General features: G+C 40.6%; 2 protein-coding genes across 3 annotated transcripts; one reads left to right on the top strand and one right to left on the bottom strand.

Moving 5' to 3' along the window:
- Window positions 1-1,421: 1,421 nt before the first annotated feature.
- Window positions 1,422-9,653, bottom strand: LOC115815051 (guanylate cyclase soluble subunit beta-2-like). The gene is made up of 16 exons (XM_030778021.1): window positions 9,645-9,653; window positions 9,246-9,319; window positions 8,948-9,042; window positions 8,382-8,542; window positions 7,853-7,952; window positions 7,197-7,388; window positions 6,857-6,931; window positions 6,589-6,692; window positions 6,227-6,443; window positions 5,586-5,906; window positions 4,559-4,707; window positions 4,145-4,291; window positions 3,789-3,943; window positions 3,267-3,484; window positions 1,928-2,053; window positions 1,422-1,591 (listed from the first exon to the last, which is right to left on the bottom strand). Exons 1-16 carry the CDS (start codon window positions 9,651-9,653, stop codon window positions 1,422-1,424), a joined length of 2,313 nt encoding a protein of 770 aa, XP_030633881.1.
- A 1,839-nt stretch (window positions 9,654-11,492) lies between these two features.
- Window positions 11,493-20,972, top strand: cul3b (cullin 3b). 2 transcript variants are annotated; one of them, XM_030776626.1, is made up of 15 exons: window positions 11,493-11,716; window positions 14,923-15,120; window positions 15,566-15,679; window positions 16,075-16,235; window positions 16,328-16,442; window positions 16,588-16,816; window positions 17,090-17,235; window positions 17,439-17,615; window positions 18,227-18,397; window positions 18,515-18,622; window positions 18,796-19,017; window positions 19,302-19,436; window positions 19,668-19,854; window positions 19,958-20,103; window positions 20,367-20,972. In XM_030776626.1, the coding sequence occupies exons 1-15, from the start codon at window positions 11,654-11,656 to the stop codon at window positions 20,496-20,498; spliced, it is 2,304 nt and encodes a 767-aa protein (XP_030632486.1). In that variant the 5' UTR covers window positions 11,493-11,653; the 3' UTR covers window positions 20,499-20,972. The 2 variants fall into 2 exon arrangements, with proteins under 2 accessions (XP_030632486.1, XP_030632487.1); XM_030776627.1 differs by lacking the exon at window positions 14,923-15,120.
- Window positions 20,973-21,768: the final 796 nt, after the last annotated feature.

Here is a 21,768-nt window from a genome sequence, read left to right as displayed (position 1 = left end):
AGAGATGAATGGGATGGTGGCAAAGCTAAGGAGTTGGTCAGGTTGATTTAACTCCCTCGCTTGGCTGGCAGCTTTGTATTTTTTAGGTCAGCCTGACGCCTGATTGTTATCATACCTGACCTCCACGTAGTGACTCCGATTACAGATTTTGTTTCGAACGTCCATCCGGGCGCAGCAACTCTACTCTGCTCACGGTCTTGCTCCATGCGCCGTCAACTCCAGCCTCCCGCGAGTATCGGATATCCAGCGGATTGCCCTAGTGTCAAATCCTGACGAGACCATGCGGACACCGCAGGTGACGACCGCTGAATGATACTTAGGTATCACTGGCAGGTGATGGCATCCAGAACTATAAATCAGAGACATTACTTATTCACGTTTGCTTGTTTCTTCGAGGCTCGCATCTCTAAGAAATTAAATTACAGCTTGGCCTACTTGTCCATCTTCTTCAACGATACTGTGGCTATTTGTTCTTTAAGTTGGTTAGAATAAAATTTATTTAGAAAAGTGCTTTTGAAAACTGCAGTGTCCTGTTTTAGCTGAGACTGGTGTGATTAGTTTAAAAAACAGGCTACATATGGGCTTAAACTAAACCTGGATGGAGTAAAAGTGTGTAAAGAAAAAACCCAAGAAACACATTCAAGATGCACTGAACTCATTTTACTGTTTTAATTTAACATATTAAATTAGAAGTGACCAACATTTTTAAGTCAATTTGTCAAAATATGTAGTCAGTCATTACAGTCTGAACAAACATTTAAACAGAAATCATCAGGACAGCAAATGGACACCAAGTATGAGCACGAAATATGTTTGTTCAATCACAAATACACAAATACACTATTACATACATTACACTGAAGCAGAATATTCCTGAATATTTGCTGTGCAGTCTGAAATAAATTTCAGAATGTAGATTCCATTACTGTATTCCCAAGTTTGTGCAATACGAAAAGTGGAGTTTGCCTCGTAAAAACGTATTTCGTAACATATGCCAGAAGGTCTCAGACCCTTTTCTTATGTTTTGCCTTTTGTTTCAGCAAAGAGCAGGAGTTCATGCTTAATGTCTCTATTCCTTGGAGACTGTATCAACAATATTGCCCCCCCCCCCCCCCCATATACAATGTACACATGTGCTTGACTCATTCTCCAGTGCATCTGACTGGATGGAATAATACAAGGAAAACTGCTACATTTGAAGTCACTGTTCAGTACCATCAACATTATCGGTAAGCTGAAAGTAGTGACAATCGTCTCCGTAGCGCTAGGTAACCTTTTCAGACACTACGGCAGTCTTTGATAATCAGATAATCAGCTGCTGAGCATACAGCATTGTACATGTATCACTGGGATAGAGTGTCACAGAGGGCAAGTTAATCTTTTCAGAGTCCGCCGAAAAGAATCCGCGTTCACGCCACAATTCAAAGCAGGGAGCAGAATCCACTCCTAATGCGCTTGTGCCGACTAGGAACAGGGAGCTGAGACTCCGTAACCTCACGGGATGCTATCTCTCCCATCAGCTTATACTCGTCATCCTCTGAGCGTTTTTCACTGTGCAGACTTCCATAACTCGCAGAGTCCCGAGGTTTACCTGTCAGTCAGAACAACCCAGATCTATATGAACTAGTAGTAATAGAAGTTTTTTTTTTAAATGTAAACTTTAATAATTGTTACCATTTTCACATCTCAAGATATAGCTGAAGAGATAATCAAGCCAGTCTTATAGGATGTCCTGATCAAAAAAAGTATATTAAACAACGGTTCTATATATTTTCCACAAATTCATGTAGGAGGCTGAATGCAAATGTTGGATGAAAAAGTTATGAAAATGAAATTAACTACGTATCAGAGGCTTATTACTAACAGGGCAATATTTTCTTTTAATTTTGTAATTTAACCCTAATACATGAAAGGAAGACAGCACTACCTGTCAAATTGTTAGCACTTGGCTGGGATTCAGTGAACTGGGCAGGAGGTCTGTTGTCAGTTAAACTGTCTCCGTATCTCATGGGTACTGTAGGACGGCTGTCTTCACTCTGTATTCTTTGAATGGCTAGAGATATAGAGATATCACAGAGAGATCAAAATACAAAAAGGGGAGAGAGAGACCGAGAGAGAGAGAGAGAGAGAAAGAGACAGAGACAAAGAGACAAAGAGAGAGGAAGAAAGAGAGAGATAGAGCAAAAAACATAAGACGTGGATATTTGTGAGGAAAAAAGAGAAGGAGAGTTTGTTTGTGAAGCAGCTGATGAAAGAGAGCAATTGAAGAATAGGGAGAGGAAATACAAATAGAGTAGGTATTCAGTAAAGTACATTTGTTCAAATAGCAACCACATAACTGAATAAAGGGATTCATATATTTTTCTTAATGAAAAATGCTCTTAGGTAGAAAGAGAAGAGAAAAAAAGGCACAATGATAAATTCTGATAGCGTAAAAAACAGGAAGCTCTGAACAAGGAGCCACTTCACTGGCCTTCCCTCACTGAAGTCAGACAGAAATGTCGGGCATCATTCAGAAATGAAAAGTCCGTCTGATTCTGTCTTGTTTTCAGCAAGCAAGTCTGTTATTCTGTCATTCTGTCGTCATGCGTTATGCATTACAGGAAGTTCCTCAGCCCTTGCATAAACAGCCTATGGGTAACCACATCTGCTACTGCACCAAAATTTGACTCAGTCACTCTTCAAACAGATTTACAATCCCTTATGTCTCATTCACTCAGATAATAACCGAAAGACTTTCATGGCCATTCTATTCAAACCAGATCGCCTGAGATCGCCCTCAAACGGCAGCGTAAGCCTGAGTGTCGCAGACAGTGCAGATGGTGCATGGATTAAAATAAACTGACAAGGATGACAACAGAGCATAACAGAACAGTTTTATAACAGAAGATTATGTGCCAGGTCATTAGTTTTATCTGACCCTGTTTAGGTTTAAATTGCATGGTTAGGCTGATGATTAGTATTAGATGTTGAACAGTATTCATAAAATTAATTTGGGCCTAAGGAAGCAAATGTAGGATATTTATCACCATACATTTATATGTTCGTTTCATGCTTAATACAAAAACATCCAGTGCTTTAGCTGCCAATTCATTTTGTCTGTAATCCCCCACTGTGGAATCAAACCAAAAATTCACAGTATTTCAGCCTGTCCTCTTAGTCTCCAATCCATTTGAGATTAGGGCATGCTTAATCTCTTCATTTCATACTCATGACTGTAAATAGAGGGTATTTAATCACTGAACCCAGTCAGAACGCAGGCACACCTGGTACACCGGGCCTGTAGCGGGCTGGCTCAGCGCCGGCATCACGGCTGGACTGGACCGACTCTCGACCCGAGTCGGCCTCTCGGACAGAGCGACCCATAATCTGGCTCTCTGTGGCCCTCAGGTTCCTCCGAAGAAAATAAGTATGCATCTTCCCTTTTCCCTTCACCTCAATCTCCCCTCTCTCCTCCATCTCAAAGCCCTTGTCCCTCAAAGCCCTGTGAAAAAAGGTAGAGGGTTCATTTTGCTTGGAATTTTCACAGAATTTGTGACATTTTTTTGTGTCTCAAAACTGAAACTAAATAAGTAATTAAAAAAATATATTTTCAGACGTGTTACAAGCCAGACGCCACTGAAATGATCATATTTGAAATCTGAGCATACAATGTTATATTTTATATATGCTGCATTCTTTCTAGCTATGACACGTTAATTCAAACAGTCCATAAGAAATAGTCTCTTAAAGGTGCCCCATTAAAAAAGATGTTGGATTCTGAATTCTAAAGACATGTTCATACTCACTCGTAGGCAGTTGGGCTGAGATGTATTTTGTCAGGGAGTCCATGACTCTCCATACGGGAGGCTGTGTTAACCGTGTCTCCAAACAAACAGTAGCGCGGCATCTTCTCCCCCACCACACCAGCCAACACAGGTCCACAATGCAAGCCCACCCTGATCTGGAACACAGCGGAACCAACACAGGTAAAAAACAAACAAACATACAAGTACATTATCTAAACAAAACTCATCAAATCAAGTGTTACCACACAGGATTTGGTTGGTGTTAATATATGATAACGTTGCTAGCAGAAGTAACAGGCTTAGAAGTCAGAATTCAAAGCTTTGTTCCCACTCGGTTGAGCAGACCTGAGGTTTACCTGAATGGGACCGCCTGTGACAGGGTTGGTAACTTCTTTAGCAGCTATAATCATGCCCAGGGCAAAGTTAGCCACACGCTCAGCATGGCTACAAACAGGAATCGGTACACCACCCACTACCATGTATGCATCACCTATTGTCTCCACCTTTGATATGTGAGCAAGGAGAGACACACCATCACTGTGTAAAAGAATGTGAAGAGATAAACTTGCACAGTTGAATGTGTGGCATAACTGTAATTTATTGCGTACTGTTTGTGATCTTTTAACTGATAAGTAGTAAAAACTTCCACCTCTGCATTTGCAGAAAAGGTTCAATCAGTTCAACACTGTAGCTAACCAAGAGAGCAACTACATTCTCCTGCATCTCAGAATGCATGTAGGCATCTAAAAGAAAAGAAAACGTTGTCTTACCTTATAAACATTGTGCACAGTGGTGAGGCGGTCGAACTTGAGGTACATGGAGTTTAGCATGAAGACAATCTGAATAGGTTCACACTCAGAGCAGATGTTAGTGAATGTCACCACATCACTGAAGAGGATGGTGCATTCCTTAAACTCTCCTACACAGAAAGAACAACTTTTCAATCAAATACTGCTGGAGTGTCATCCAAAGACACTTAATTCCTTTAGGGACACTTTGGAAGACCGTTCAGTTAAATTGGCGACTCAAATCATGGCTGCTCTTGGAAGAAGAAAAAGAACGGATTTGTGGACACATTTTAGCCATAATATAACTGAAAATAAAACACACTACAAACAATGTGGGTGCAAAATCGGTGGCAAAAATGCCACAAACCTCATTTGACTAAAATTTGACTAAAATTTGTACAGTTTTCATTGACTAAAACTAGACTAAAACTAATAATGATAAAAAGACTAAAATATGACAAAAAACGAATATGACTGACAAAATCCACTGAACGTTTTCAAATTTTTGAGTGTCTAATATTTGTTTGCAAAATAACATTTAACACATTTGTGTGTGTGAGTGTGTGTATGTGTGTGCGCACGGGTGTGTGTTTCAGTCATTGTTTGAAGTGTTTATGTTTTGCATTCTGGGCTTCAAAGAGCCATGGGTAGCTAACTATGTGGTAGTGCATCAGTAATCTGCTGCCTCTGTCTTCATTAAATATGAAACATGTTACAGCCCAGCCTGTGGAACAGTCAGGCACACTCCTTCTGATCTCTCTCCAGTCTGTCTCCACAGCACTGACAAGTGAAAGGACTGGAATCAAACTCATTTTATCAACTAAGTAGATTCCTGTTCATGCCTGACTTTTACAACAGTATATGAATACATCACAGATGATTCACCATATTAACTTTATCCTCTTTCGCTTGTTAACGTTACATTTGTGCATCACTTTGGAGGCCAACATTTTCACTCTCTCTCCCTCTCATCACTGCATCCAACTGTCCTCTCCTCCTTTTTATTCACCTGCCTCCACTCTCTTGCCCTCCTTCAGCTGGTTGGCCACGTGTTTAGGGAGCATGGCATAGAGGAGGTTCTCTGTCTTCTGCTTCTCCTCCTCTAGGTGCTGAGAAAGGTGACGGAGCTGCTCCTTCTTGCGCTCCAGCTGGTTTGAAAGCTCTATCTCTGCCAGTCTCTGCTGGTTGAGCAAGATAAGGTCACGGGTGGCATCGTGGGGAGCGATGTCTGACAGATGCATGTGCCGCTCCTCCAGCTCCAGCAGGCTGCGCAGCAGAGGGGAGGCCTGGTACAGCATACACTGCAGAGAGTCCATCCACAGCATCTGACCTGCCCCAGGACACAGAGAGAGGGAGAGAGAGAGAGAGAGAGAGAGAGAGAGAGAGAGAGATTATTTGATAGAGGTAAAAAGGAGGGGCAGACAAAAGATGGCACAGTTGGTTTAAACAGTTGGTTTAATTTAGAATTTCTCCATCAGGGTTTGAAGGAACTATAGGGATAAGGTGAACAGTATCCGTATTTTGCTCTATATTGAATATGGTGTGTGTGCGTGTGTTTTAAATGTTTCTGTGAGAATCTGTATTTTAAAGTGTCTGTGTGTTGAAGCATGGATGTAGGAATGCATATCTCCCTGTCTCTTTAGCATGCACCTCTCAGCTCCAACATGGGTCGGTCCTTCCAGAACTCGGGCATCATGTCACGGCGTGTCCGCAGCACGAAATGGCTGTTGATGAACTTCCTAATGCTGGAGATAGTGAAGGTAACCTCTGGGTGCTGGATAGTGAAATACTCATCTAAATGGATGTTCATGGTCTGAAGCCCAGGGACAATCTTCTGGATTGTCACCCCTGCCTGCCTCACCCGCAACTGAACGAAAAGCATCCACAATATATGTTTCCAAGGAATTTTCTTTAATGCTCTACATTTTTAAAATTCGTTACCAACGATTGCTTGAATAGTAAACAAACTCATTGTGTTCCATGTAAGTATCTCATAAAACTGTTTCACTTACTTTCTGATCAAAGACAATATGGAAAGGGAAAGCATTGCAGAACGTCTTTAAGTCGATGCAGATGTTGTCAGGGTAAACAGGTTCAAATCCCCTCAAGAGTTTGCCTAAACAGAGTGAAAATGAATCAGAATGGAAAACCTTAAACTTGGCTCTTAGTTTTGGGCTTTTTGCCATTCAGATATTTTTTTTATTGTTTTAAAATCTGAACATAAGTAGTAGTTCAGATGAAATACATACAAAATGAAAATTTACATGCACTCTATATTACCCTTTCCCAGTCTGACCAAGCCTCTCACAGTTTCCCAGTGGTTTCGACCTTGATGCCTCTTCTGCAGTGAACTTACTTCCTACAGGGTGAATGGATACAACAACAACAACAACATCAACAACAAACTATACTGAAGTTATAACTTCACATAATGCTGCACGGTTCTCAAAACACCAAAAAATATCTCCTGTAGATCATCACTGAGGACTTGATTTGTTTTGGTTCAGCTCAGCTATTATTTTTTATCATGTTAACGGAAAGTGTTGGATGAGATATGAAGTATAGCAATTTGCAATCCTTTTTACCTCTGTGTTTGGGTGAATTGCGTTGCGTCTGCAACCCCTGGCTAGATTGCGCTGAGTCGGTGATGAAATAGATTTGAGGCAGACTTTATCGGAGGGGGCTGGTTTCTGGGTAATGAGGAAAACAATGTGTTCTTTCTTTCCCGTCCTCTCCACCTCCTCAATCTGGTTCACAATCTCCATGTTTAATTTGCTGTTGAAGAAATCTTTTGCCACAGCTCCAATAATGCCTAAGGAAGTCACCGTGAACAGTTCCTCATGTTAATTACACACATTATGTCTGGGAATAAAGGGAATGTTATGACAAATCGTATAAAGTGTAAGGCTCCGCTCCTGCAGGTTTGGGTTTGTGTTCAGTACGCGGTATCTTTTCTCATCAGCAACTTCATCTCTTTTTCATGGGGCTTGAGCCACGTGTTAGCCATTAGCTGTTGAGAATTCAAAAATCTAAGAGGGTCACTCCTCTGGCAAAACCATATGGGTTAAATTGAATCCAATTCTTAAAGGTGCCGTTCAGTTTTGACCAAACTTTGGATATCTACTCAGCAACAGCGGTAGTAATAGTAGTGGGGGTTATCATTAGAAGTGGGCAAATAGTAAAAGCAATAGTAAATGCAACAACAAAACTAATTTACGGCCAAAACTCATTTTTGGTCTAGACTGCACAGCAAGTATGGTATGCGAGCTTGCTCACCAGGGACAATATGACAGAGTCCCCTGCGATCTGAGTAGTAGTGTAGAAGCATTGTGTCATCACTGTTCTTCTCCACACGGAAAGACGGTGCATTCATTTCCTGCAATAAAATCAGTCTCTCAACACCCACACGCTTATTAAAAACATACATTATTCGAAAATACTGTAAATGAAATTAGAATGAGGAATAAACATATGCATTGTCATGCTAACTCTGTTTCAGTGTGGGATCTCCTTAAAACCCTCTAAAAATCTACATGTGTTGTACTTAGGTATATTTGATGAAAGGAAACAATATTTGTTTTTATCTCATTGTGTTTAATGTTGTTGACTACAAATCAGTTTATAAAACTGTGAAAAGGAAGGAAGAAGTGTATTTTCCTTTAGTGGTTCATCTCGCAGCCCATTATTCATTTTCCACCCAAAGAGATCATATTAAACATGGTCTTTGATTGAAATTCTCCTTGAGAACCACACATCTGAATATTAATGACTATTCCCACACCTGTGGGCAGATTTCTCACTGTACCTTATAGGAGAGAGAGAGGTAGCCATGGAGCGCATCCAGATTCTCAATGAACTCAAACAAGGTTCCCCCCAGAGTTCGTAACATGTGGTCATATCCAGATCTTTTACAAAACTCAAAGAAATACTCCCCAAATTGTCTCAGCACCACATCTGGTTCAACATCTTTGAACAAACAAATTCACACATAAATGTTACACAAATATTCATATAAATATAAACAGAGATAAAAACATAAATAAACACACAAAAAGCAATCAAATAATACAAACCATTCACATGTAGTTTTGTCATCATTTGATTTTGTGTTGTTCTGTAACTGGTATAATTATGGTGGGTAATAACAAAAGTGATTGTATGGCTAGTTATCTGTTTTTAACAAGTGCTATGTCAAGGCATCAAAACATGTCAAAGTAATGTAACATTTACTATATTTATTTATATATCATTCTTTCATTATTAAAGATATTTCAAAACATTTCTAACAATTTCTTTGAGCAACTTTTTTCCTTGTTTAGTTTTTTATTTCTTTTTCTTTCTTTCTTTTTTCTTTTCTTTTTTTTTTTTTACCCAAGAGCTTGCAAGCCTCTGTCACCAGCCGCATAGTGATATCATCTTTGTACACTTCATAGGTCATAAAAGTATCTTGAACTCCTGCTTCGTCTCTGTAAAAGCAAACATATGAAAAAAAAAACATACAAACTAACCAACATGTTTATAATCAATTTGGAGGTGGAGAAATGAGTCTGCGACGTACATTTTAATCCATTCCACGGCCATCAACGCCACCTCTAGGATAACGTGTGCATCCATTAAAAGAGCAATCAATTTAAGCCAAGAGTGTAAAACTGACCTACAGAATAGTTACCTGAGTTTCTCCCATGTTTCTTCTCCAAATTTATCAATGACCAGTGACTTCAGACACGTGTTGATAAAGCCATACTACCAAAGATGGAAAAATTGTAGAATTCAGAATGAAAACTCGCGTGATTTTAAACATTGATTTTAAACATGTTTGTACATTTGATTTGATGTACAACAACGTAAATCACACGCTATGGGACAATAACCCGATACTGATCTGCACAAAACTATTCAGACATAACCAAAAGGCTGTGGTTTTAAACAAACTGCAGTGCTTGTGGATCCGCGGGTCTTACCATTCTTTGCCCTCGTTTCCGAAATATTCTTGTTGCACACCTCAAAAAAACTGGTTTCCCGTTTTTCTCTTAACAGCTGTATGGATTAATATCATATAATCAAACACCTGCGCCATAACTCGAGTTACCGAATGATGCGCAAAATAAACAGTCCTCAAATGAACTCGCAAGGCAAATGTGTCTAGGTCTTATCCAGCGTCTTTATAAAAAAAAGGAATCAAACAAGACGATCGATTCCGCTGAATCAAGAAAAGATATTTTACATCTTCAAGCGTGAAATTCCCAATCCAGATTTGAACGATCTCCTCTGTTTGTGCAAAGGCGCGGGAAAAGAAATATTAAGCAAGAGCTGACCGGACATTCGAGGTGCTGAAATGGTTTTTGGAGTGAGAGAACCTCATCACTAGCTCTACTCCCAGTTTCAGTTTTTTATTCTCAGCAGATTGCAAACAAGAACATTGAGGTAACCACTGTCACTGAATGAACATGGTAATGCTTAAAATGGTATTTTTTATAAGGAGAAACTTATATATATATAGGTTAATGTAAATGTATGATATGGGCTATATTTGTGTTCTCCATATATGTCTGTGGACATGTAAATTAATGGGGTGTGTGTAACTGTTAGGCATTTGAGGCTACCGTCGCGGCGGGATACGAACACACACACATATACATATGTATATATATATATATATATTATCACAAAAATACAATTAGCATATTAACCGGGTCTTCTCTTGGCCAAATATTACGACAACGTCCCAAAAAGATTCACCCTCTCCATCGTGATGAAATACTGGTCTGAGCATAATCACACATTATTTTCAGTCTCTCCTCCAGATAAAATGCATGTTTGCTTGGACTCGTCCCGACAGTCCTGTGGCTGCAAACATCTAATAAAACGGGTCAGTAATGCAATAAATATGTTCAATCAAGGTTTAACCCAGTAAGCCATGTAAGGGGGAGACAGCAAAGACGTAAGTAGGACTATGTTATAAGTCTCTGAGTAGATCTTCTTGATTGATTGATTGATTGACTGACTGACTGACTGACTGATTGATTGATTGATTGATATTGCTCACAACTTCACTACATTTACTGTCGTCAGTCATTTTGCAGCTGTCTCTATACTACCCATACCGCATGTATCATAGGGGTACAAAATATTCAAGTAGTGAATCATGAAAGAGTTCGGTGTGCCCTTTGTACATAGACCCATACTAGGGAGGGGACCTGGGGAAGCAGCCAGTGGTGGGTAATTTTCAGTCAGGGCAGTTTCTATCCATTGCTACAGATTGCTTCACCACTCCCCAACATTTGAGAATGGGAATACTTTTGGTTTCAATCTTAGTGACAAAACAGTGGACGAAAACGTAGTTTGCTATGTATATGATTAAAACAAATACAAAGTGCTTTTTTGTTTAAAAAAACTGAACTGAATTAATATTTTGGGAGTTTTCAGATGAAGTCTGGAACGACCTAACGTCTTGGTTTTTGTACAAAGATAAATAACTCACCTTAATACATTTTGATTTGATTACTCATGAGCCTACAGCTGATTATATATTGTTATCGGTCCCCTCTTATTTTCAAGTAAAGGCATGAATTGAAATTTTCTATCAAAAGCCCAATTTTCTAAACTAATTTTGGAATTCTTAAAAATTTAGGAAAAACTGGAAGGTTGATAGAACTCATTTATTTATTTATTTATTTATTTATTTATTTATTTATTCATTAAAGTTTACCTAAAACTCTAACGAAAATGAATCCCTGAGATTTGTATATGATATGTGTTGGCCTCCTTCTCTCGTGCTGTTGCTGTGCTTTTCTACGTGCTATTTGTATATTGCTAAAAATCCTTCTCCATAATGTGTTCTCGCGTGATGTGCAGAGAGTAAACCGTGTTCGGTGAGATCTGCTCCTCCGCCATCATTGAGTGGATAGCCTAAGTAGCTAAAGTGAGAGGTGGCAGTGGATTGTCAACAAGTCCTAAGAGAGGGGACGCAATCTAGTAAAGAAGGTCAAGTGGAAGCTGATCAACGGCTCAGTCCCCTGTCCTTATCTCGAGAAGACTTTCATGTGAAGACAGTGAACACCGGAGACCTAGCTAAACATGCCCAATCTCAATCAAGGCGGCGCCAAGAAGGACACCAAGATGAGGATACGAGCTTTTCCTGTGAGTATTAACCGCAGACAGGACTCTTCAGTCGGTGAGCCCATTACTCGAGCGCTGGGGATTTTCCTAGGGGAGTCAGACATAGTAGGCCTGTAACGCTCTGAACAAAGTACACAAACACTAACGGTTAGAAGATGCTCCCAATATTCACATTGTGTTTACAGTATTATTACATTTGCAGTTATGAAATCATCGTGAATCTGGCCATGTGACAAATTTAATGTCGCACCTTTGTCCAGGCCCCCATGACACTTGTTTTTAGGTCAGTTTTTAACGGATGGCATCTGCTAAACTGGCTAAGTTAGCAAGGCTCAAGTTTTTAAATTACAGCAGATTGTCGGTTAACCGTGGTTTAATGCAAATGACAGAGTTAGCTATGCATTAAAAGGCTGCGTTCTTTTTGTTTTACGTTGCAGTTAATTGTGGATTGTGTTTAGGTTGTCTGTATGAACCCAACGACTTTGTTGTCGTTGATAGGCTAGAACACTGCTCTGCAAATCCGAGACTGACATTTTAGTTCTGCACGAGTTGTTTGGTAAAGGGTAGTTGGATAGTTAGTTATGACTGTATGCTTGCCTAGTTGATGTGTAGTGCCATCAAATTTCAGGTAGATACCGTAACATAAAACATAGCACCACGCATTTCATGTTTAAGTCACAGTTAACATTGCTTCAGGAGCTCCGACCAGTATTTGAAACCGCTTGTCTTATTTTGTCGCAGACTGTGCGGAAGCGTATGTTGGTATCATCAGAAGAAGCTCCAAAACAAATTATGTAGATGTAGCCACCCTTAGAAATGTGGAGAAAGTGGAGCATTGGCTAACCATGTTACCACCCATAACAGCGCTTCTGACGCCAACAATTTGAGTCAACCGAGTTAACGTTAGAATACTATTGAGCAACCCGTTATTGGGACAATAGCTGTGCACAGCTGATGCTACTTTGGCATAATTTATTTATTTCAAGAATCGTACGTGGCAGTTTGGTATTGTTATGACTTAAAGCTTGTCTGATAAGAAGGTTTGCAACCTGTATCTTGTGACAGTGAGCTTCAGTAATACCTTGCACAAATCCCATCTGAATTTCTCCAGACGCCAGTGTGATATTGATTTTGTAACTTCATTTAACATCAGATATCGGTTGTAACACCGCCTTCTCTAAGTTAATAAATCCGTATAATTTAGTGCAAAATAATTGATATGAACTGATGAAATAGTGTAAAGGCCTTACATTTGTACTTACCATTAATTTAGGACGTCAAACCATTAAAAAACTGAACCAGGCAGATATAAATGTGTGCCTGGTTTGTGTATGTTCAGCTGATACGTGAGTGGGCTCTAAAATATGAGGTCAGAATGTTTTTTTGTGATTAAACTTAGCACATAAGCATGATGCTGAAGTATTGCTTGGTATCTCGTTGCTTACTTGTATTACAAATATATGAATGTGTCTTGATGAAGTAAGAAAGTTTCTTCCAACTTCATGAATCAAAAGTAATCCAGATTTTGAAGGTTGTCATGATTTTTTTTGTTCATTTGATTATCATTATTAATATAATGTATCTCATGCTCTTAGTAATGATTGCACTTCTGCGATGGCGGTGCAGGTCAGCTCACGTTGAAGGCTTCTAAATGTTCTCCGGTTCTCTTAGTGTGATCACCCTAAAAAAAAAAACCACAGCCAGATGCTCTTGACTTAAGTGAACATTTGACTTAGGCTATACGTGGAGCAACAAGTCAGAAAACAATTGCCTGTATAGGCTGTCTCAAGGGACCAGTTGTTTCTAAGAGAAATAGGCCTGGTTTGCCCCACCCCAGTTTAATCTGCAACTGACAAGATCATGCTAGATTGAAAGGAAGTGCAGTACCTTCAGTAACTATACCAGGGCTGTCTTTGCTCAACAAGATCTTAAACAAAATTTCCCATAATTGCTAAGTTTTAATTAAAAACTGACTTACCATCAGGGTGCTGTAGGTGATGGTAGAGTTAATGAAATGAAGCTCAAAGACAGAGTTGGAAGGTTTTTTTTTTTTTTTTGGCTGTCACAATCTGAAAAGGCCAATAGAAACAAATGATCTCTGTTGATTTATGTATGCATCCTCTCCCACATTGTTCACTCAGGCTCTGTCCTCATTCATGGAACTTCATTTTGTGTAATCGCACTTGCCGCCTCTTTATCCAGTTTTCCTTTTGAGGACACTTAATTGACAGCGGCACTTGTCACAGATATGGGCAAGAGGCCACTTGTTGTCACCTCTGAAGATTGTTCTTGTTATGCTCAATTGTCTGAGAGCTGATGCAATTTTCTCAGAAACAGTTGGGGTTAAAATGGAACCAGGCATGAACACTGTCGGTTGTCTTCATTTTTTTGCATGATTTGATGATGGGTATGGAAGGAAATTTGCTATTTGTTGCATGTGAAATTGATGTATTCCATTTTATTAGTTATAATAACATCTAGTTAGTACTTGCAAACAACTTGGGCAATACATTACACAGTAATTGAAAACATTAGCGAAAGGTACACATTTATACTTGCCATTTGATAAAACATTGTTACCTATATACTTACAGAGAAAAGTAGAGTTACTTAATTTACAGTGCTACTTAACTCGGCTACACAGTAAATATCCAAAGTCTCTCTACTGCGGTCGAATGTAAATCTCAGTGTGAGCTTAGCTTATAGAGAATCAATAACGGTTCTGTGTCTCCACCCCTCTGTATAGGATATTACACTTGAATGTAGGACTGTTGCATCATAAAAATATAGAACAATGAGATACAGTATGTAATCACAACCACCCCCTTACCCCTTTTTACAGCACACGTATACAGTACCACCATTTTAGCGTCAGTGTTTTTTGTGATAATGCAAGCTTGCAACATTTTCCAGCAAATCACAATTCACTGTAACATGCTATTTGTTGTTCATTTATTTTTTAACTAAACAGATTCACTGGAACAAAATTAACAGTTCAGCATTTAGATGTTTTTTTGTCAATTGGAAAAAAATACTTGTTACCTCATGGACCGCTCTTTCCTCGCGCTCTCTTTGTATCAGCCTTTTCACTCCAAGGTACAGTTTAGCAAAACTGCATCAATAATGTGTGGATTTATTTCGTCCTTTGGAAATCAAGGTAAACTTTGGCACTGTGTTTCCCTCTTGCTCACTTACTTACTCAGTCAGTCTCTCTCTTACCCTGTCAGATGACCATGGATGAGAAGTATGTGAACAACATCTGGGACCTTCTGAAGAACGCCATCCAGGAGATCCAGAGGAAGAACAACAGTGGGCTTAGTTTTGAAGAGCTATACAGGAACGCATACACCATGGTGCTGCACAAACACGGCGAGAAGCTATACACAGGCCTACGAGAGGTCGTCACCGAACACCTCATTAACAAAGTAAGAGCCGCATCTCACGGGACCTCATTAAAACGCCACCGCTCTCAGCTTTAGGTTAAATATAGAGGGTTGAGGGCTGTATCTTTACATGGAAGCTGAATGTTACCACTCTGTCATACTTGCTTGATGTGAGTTTTCAAATGAGTTTACATGCTGTTAAATTGCTTACTAGCTGTGTCTCTTGTAAAAAAAAAAAAAAAAAGGTAGCATTAAACAAAAGTTAATCGAGTACCTCATCAGTCGTCAGCCGAAGTAGCTTCACTCACTGGCCACTTGTCTTTTGACCCTGAGTTCCCAGAGATTGGGCTTGTTCTCATTTTTGTTTTAGATGTTTCAGTAACATGCTTCAGTACAGAGACCTTGAAGTCACTTTGTGTAATAACGTCTGCTAAACGGATAAATGTAAATGTAACTTTTCCTTTATTCAACCTCTTGCCTTTTAAAGGTACGAGAAGATGTCCTCAACTCTTTAAACAATAACTTCCTCCAAACGCTAAACCAGGCCTGGAATGATCACCAGACAGCCATGGTGATGATCAGAGACATCTTAATGTACATGGTGAGTTGTTACTGCCGTACATGTTCTTATAAACGTTTCACTTTGATCAACTGATTGAAGGATTTAAAATTTTCAGTGGTTCAAATTTCGACTCAAACGGTACGTGGCATGCATGCAAAGTAAAAAGTAAAAAAAGATCTCAAGGATTATGTGAATGTTCGTTCATTTTTAAACCAAACATTTCATCTTTAACTAAATTATAGAATCCGAGCTTGTCGACGAATCCTGGTATGATTACGTCCTCAAGTTTTATGTCATCCAGCGTCTTTTGTTACTCCATCACTCTGCCCACAACCATTCAGTTGTTGACCCGGAGGTTAAAGGCGGACTGCTTCGACCGACGTGGTCGTTGTTGGTCTGGTAATGACGGTCATCTGATTCCTCTTGTCTCATAGGACCGAGTGTACGTTCAACAGAACAACGTCGAGAACGTCTACAACCTGGGTCTCATCATCTTCAGAGACCAGGTGGTCCGCTACGGCTGCATCCGGGACCACCTGAGGCAGACCTTGCTGGACATGATAGCTCGCGAGAGGAAGGGAGAGGTGGTGGACAGGTGGGGGTTTTGGGCTCCTAGTACCATGGGTCTAATGCTGCATCCTGGTGTCCTGCACAAGACTGTTGATACTGAAAACTTTCGTGTTACAGGGGCGCCATCCGTAACGCCTGTCAGATGTTAATGATCTTAGGCCTCGAAGGACGGTCAGTTTACGAGGAGGATTTTGAGGCACCATTCTTAGAGATGTCCGCTGAGTTTTTCCAGGTCTGTGAGAAGAACTGGCATTGGTTTATATTTGAACATCAGGAATTACAACTGAAATTGGCTTCTCATTAATGTTGAATATGTAAAAACCTTCGGTGACGTTTCTTTAGGACCAAAACATTATTCTGTCTTTGTGTCTTATCAGATGGAGAGTCAGAAGTTCTTAGCAGAGAACAGCGCCAGCGTGTATATAAAGAAAGTTGAGGCACGGATAAATGAGGAGATTGAACGAGTGATGCACTGTCTGGACAAATCCACAGAAGAGCCTATTGTAAAGGTGGTGGAGAGGGAACTCATCTCGAAGCACATGAAAACCATTGTGGAAATGGAGAATTCCGGACTAGTCCATATGCTCAAGAACGGAAAAACAGAGGGTACTGTCAGACTTAGAGAATCATTTGTAACAAGATTCAAGACTCCTTTTATTGTTACATCTCATCATACAAGTATAAGAGAAACAAATTCTTGGGTTTCGGCTGACATTAGATTGGGTGTCGGCTAACGTTAGACATCTGTGAACCTGCATTTGTCCTAGTCTGAGATAGTGAAGTTAGCTTTTATATCTTGGTTTGCATATGGTTTGCTTAGTTTATTAATCATATCTGCTATTTGTGTGTGTGTGTGTGTGTGCGTGTGTGTGACTGCAGATCTGGCGTGTATGTATAAACTCTTCAGCAGAGTGCCAAACGGACTGAAGACCATGTGTGAGTGTATGAGCTCATACCTGAGAGAACAGGGCAAGGCTCTGGTGTCCGAGGAGGGCGAGGGCAAAAACCCTGTCGACTACATTCAGGTATTTACAGGTTCATACTGAGTTATATGTGGGTCGTGCCTCATCGTAAGTTTCATTAAACTGGGCACTTTTTTGTATGAAAGATTTATTCGGTTTGTTACCCCAGCCCACCCATACCATACCCTCTTTCCTTTACCTGGATATACACGCTGTTTGTCACGTCGTGACATTTTTCTTTTCCATTTTCACTCTCTCTCTTTAAGGGTCTGCTGGATCTGAAGTCCCGGTTTGACCGCTTCCTGCAGGAGTCCTTTAATAATGACCGGCTGTTCAAACAGACCATCGCCGGAGATTTCGAGTTTTTCCTGAACCTGAACTCCCGCTCGCCCGAGTACCTGTCCTTGTTTATCGACGACAAACTGAAGAAAGGAGTGAAAGGAGTGAGTCAGCTCTCTCTACAGCATTTCTCTGGCTCTCCCCCCCCCTCAGGGACTCTCTTAGGTACACTGTGAGTGCGAGGATTTGGAAAGCGGAAAATCACTGCTATGGACGTTGGCTGTGGTGACCAAGCATTTTATGATGTGTCACCTCTGAGCCACTGGGCACAATGAGGACAGAGAAACTCCCTCTTTTCTTTTGTCTTATCTTCTTCCTGGTTCACTCCATCATACACACCTTGGTTTACTCCTATGAAAGCCTACCCTGATAGTACGCTGCGTCTGTCATTATATTTTGTGTTGGTGTGAAATCATAGTATCGTGTTACAGTAGAAAGCAGCTTGTCCAGCATTCATGCTTCATTGTGTGATGATCATTGCATTAATGAGGAACTGGGTTGTGATTACATCAGGAGACAGTCCCTGATACCACACCAGTTAGAATATAATGACCAAATTCATTTTAATGGCACAGCTGGTATTTATGCACTTATTTGTTCAGAATTTGCATGCCCGAGCTGTATTTTGTCATCTTAACATTCCTGCTCTTATTCTCTTTTTTTCCTCTCTCTCTCTCTCTCTCTCTCTCTTTCTTTCAATCCTTCCTCCACGTAGCTGACGGAGCAAGAGGTGGAGTCCATTCTGGACAAGGCCATGGTGCTGTTTAGGTTCATGCAGGAGAAAGACGTGTTTGAACGCTACTACAAACAGCACCTTGCCAGGAGACTTCTCACCAACAAGAGTGTGTCTGATGACTCGGAGAAAAATATGATCTCCAAACTAAAGGTGAGGGCCAGTGTGTTAATTCAGCTAAGCTGCTACGAGTACATAGCTTCAGAATTACTGCCCGTCAACAATTTTTTTTGTTTGTGTTTGTGTACTTACATGTGTTTTTCTGTGCAGACGGAGTGTGGGTGTCAGTTCACATCTAAACTGGAAGGCATGTTCAGAGACATGAGCATCTCAAACACAACCATGGACGAGTTTCGCCAGCATCTACAAACGACCGGGGTGAGAGAATACTTCATCTTCTTCTTCAGTTAGCCTACTGATATTTATTGGAAATCGAGCAATTGAATCTTCATGTGAATATCCTAAAAATATGTCTTATTGTTTATCGATTGAGGGAAACTTGAATGTCGCTAGACGATCTCTTAGATGTGTTTGAACTCTGCTCTTTACAGGTGTCTTTGGGTGGTGTTGATCTTACCGTGAGGGTCCTGACAACAGGTTACTGGCCCACACAATCAGCAACGCCCAAATGCAACATCCCACCTTCGCCAAGACACGCCTTTGAGGTCTTTAGGAGGTTTTACTTGGCCAAGCACAGTGGCAGGCAGCTCACACTACAGCACCACATGGGCTCTGCAGACCTAAACGCCACCTTCTACGGACCAATCAAAAAGGTACATGCTCTTTCATGTGTTCATACAGAGCAGTGAGCAGCAAGGCTCATGGCCAACTGCACACAAGAGACAGATCAATAACTTCTCTTTTACTGTGCATCTGATGGGTCTTTTTTGTTCGTTTATTTGTTTCTTGGTTTGTTTGGGGTTTAAGAAGTGGGGAAAATCCATTGCAGCCTAACATCTTTGTCGTTTGTAAATGAGCACTGCATTGTGACTGTGTCGAGGCCAGATGTTTTTCACACACCATTTTTTTTTCCTGACCCCTCCTTCACTTTCTTCAGGAGGATGGCTCAGACATGGGGGTTGGGGGTGCCCAGGTAACAGGCTCTAACACCAGGAAGCACATTTTACAAGTCTCCACTTTCCAGATGACCATACTCATGCTCTTCAACAACAGAGACAAGTCCACTTTTGAGGTACAGCTCCTTATCTCTAGACACTGCACATTTCAGCCCAAGCAACTATGAGATTAATAAGAACCCCTTTTTAACGATACTTCTCATAAACACGCATAAGTTTTACAGCTGATGTGTCTCCACGCTATCTTCTCCCTCACAATTCCCCTTCTGTCTTCTCTGTCTCCTTTTCTCTCTTTATCCCTCTGTCTTTCTGCCTGTCTCTCTCTCTCTCTCTCTCTCTCTCTGTAGGAGATCCAGCAGGAAACAGATATCCCAGAGCGGGAACTGGTGAGGGCGCTGCAGTCACTGGCCTGTGGAAAGCCAACCCAGCGCGTGCTCACCAAAGAACCCAAATCCAAGGAGATCGAGAACGGGCATGTGTTTACAGTCAACGATCAGTTCACTTCCAAACTGCACAGAGTAAAGATTCAGACAGGTACGCGCCTCCACTTACTGAAGGGCTTCTCTTAAGTGGATATTGAGTGTATGACACCATATGTCTGATGTTGTCTTTTGTCTCTTTGGCCTGCCTCGTCCAGTCGCCGCTAAGCAGGGCGAGTCGGATCCTGAGAGGAAAGAGACGCGTCAGAAAGTGGACGACGACAGAAAGCACGAGATTGAAGCAGCTATCGTCCGCATAATGAAGTCCAGGAAGAAGATGCAGCACAATGTACTAGTAGCAGAGGTGAGTAAGAACAGAGGCGTCTACAGAGGAACGTACAGAAAGCGATTATAGCGTGGTTCATAATAGGCAGTTCTCCATAAGACCTTGAGGGAGAGTGGGAAATTCCTTCCCCCACTGATAAAGCTGTGTGAAATATGTAACACTTCATTAGCTGATTAGCCCAACCGCTGACGTAGCTAAAGTAAATATTGGCAGTCTTATGGGTCCCAGGCTGCTATAAATCGCTTTAATTTAATTTTTTTTTTTTCTTTTTTTGTCTCCAGGTTACCCAGCAGTTGCGGGCCCGGTTCCTCCCGAGTCCTGTGGTCATTAAAAAGCGCATTGAAGGACTTATTGAGAGGGAGTACTTGGCAAGAACGCCAGAGGATCGCAAAGTGTACACATATGTAGCATAAAGGAAGAAAAAAAAAAAAGAATGAATTCAGTGAAAATCTTACAAGGAGTGCAAGAAAGAGTATTATTTCGGGACTATGTTACCGCATGAACTGGGACGACTTGTTTTTCTTTTTCTTTTTTTTCCTTTTTTTTTTAATTTCTAAAAGATACTGGGAAACACTGAGAATCAACATTTTTTTTTTCCTTCTACACACAGACTCGTTCTGAATTCTTAGTGATTCACGTAAGGCCTTCCAAAGCCTTCAAATAAGCTGGATCAGATCCAGAGCCGGGCTTATTCAGAGGGCTGCCGTCTCTATGAGAGAACTGAGTGTGAATGCACTACACTGTTACACTCCAACCTTGTAAACAAGACATAGAAACAAAAATAAAATGCACAAACACACAAAAAAAGGGGTAACTATTGGCTAACGCTGGTTGGTTCTCTGAAGACCGTTCACTTCATTACTGACAAATGCCTTCCCAGATTTTTTTGTTTGCTTGTTTGTTTGTTTGTTTGTTCTTCCCCCTTTTTTTTTTTTTTTTAAATGTCAGTGTAAATGTGTTTGTAGTCACCACGATGGTTGTACAGGTTGTCTGACTCTATTGGACATGCGTTTGTATCCGAAGGTTTTTGGGTTGGAGCAGTTTGAGGTGTTTCTAAGGGTTGCTGGTGTAGCTTCAGCGCATGCTTTTTCTGAAGATGGATGGAGTAGCACTTAGAGCTTTGGTTTCACAGACGACAAATAGGTGTTGTTCAAAATCAGAGGAACCAAGAGTTCTCAGTTAGCTCGGTAATATTAAACCAAAAGTCAAGACTATCCCAGTGGAATGTTCTTACCTTATATGTTGGATAGTCTTGACTTTTGGCTGAATATTTTTTCAGCTAGGTGAGAACTCCTGCTCCATAGTGTAATCCCCAGAGCTTGACTATATTCTGAACTGAGGTTCCCCATTCAGAGTATAGTTTGGCCCTGGAGCAGTCTTAACCCTTGTTTTGGAATTTCACCCAGAGAGTTTGAATATGATGGGGGTTTGGTTGTCTCTTTTCTTTGTTTTTATTTTATTATTATTTTTTTTTTGGTCATGTTTGGCATGGCCATTTGTAAAATTTAATTATTAGCTTTTTTGGGTAGGTTCCTTCAAATGCAGTTCAGACAAAAGAGGTTGGGTTTTTTTTTTCAGCATTACAAGAAGGAACTTCTGGAGCACCATGTTTTAATGTGTATAAATTGTAAAATAATTGTTATTGTACTCACTGCTGAAGTGGACTGTACAGGGCCTTGTTTT

Source organism: Chanos chanos, chromosome 6 (genome assembly GCF_902362185.1).
Source record: "Chanos chanos chromosome 6, fChaCha1.1, whole genome shotgun sequence".
Lineage (NCBI taxonomy): Eukaryota > Metazoa > Chordata > Actinopteri > Gonorynchiformes > Chanidae > Chanos > Chanos chanos.
The sequence above is the reverse complement of the archived record's forward strand: the minus strand, read 5'-3'. Positions and strand labels throughout refer to the sequence as shown.

Excerpts from the sequence above, each read along its gene's own strand:
- LOC115815051 (XM_030778021.1), bottom strand. Across the intron at positions 4,292-4,558 it reads CTGTGCACAATGTTTATAAG|GTGGAGACAATAGGTGATGC; the intron begins GTAAGACAACGT and ends CACATATCAAAG. Across the intron at positions 1,592-1,927 it reads AAGTGCTAACAATTTGACAG|GTAAACCTCGGGACTCTGCG; the intron begins GTAGTGCTGTCT and ends TCTGACTGACAG.
- cul3b (XM_030776626.1), top strand. The coding sequence starts at position 11,654 with ATGCCCAATCTCAATCAAGGCGGCGCCAAGAAGGACACCAAGATGAGG. Across the intron at positions 18,398-18,514 it reads ATATGATCTCCAAACTAAAG|ACGGAGTGTGGGTGTCAGTT; the intron begins GTGAGGGCCAGT and ends TTTTCTGTGCAG. Across the intron at positions 19,018-19,301 it reads TCTACGGACCAATCAAAAAG|GAGGATGGCTCAGACATGGG; the intron begins GTACATGCTCTT and ends CACTTTCTTCAG.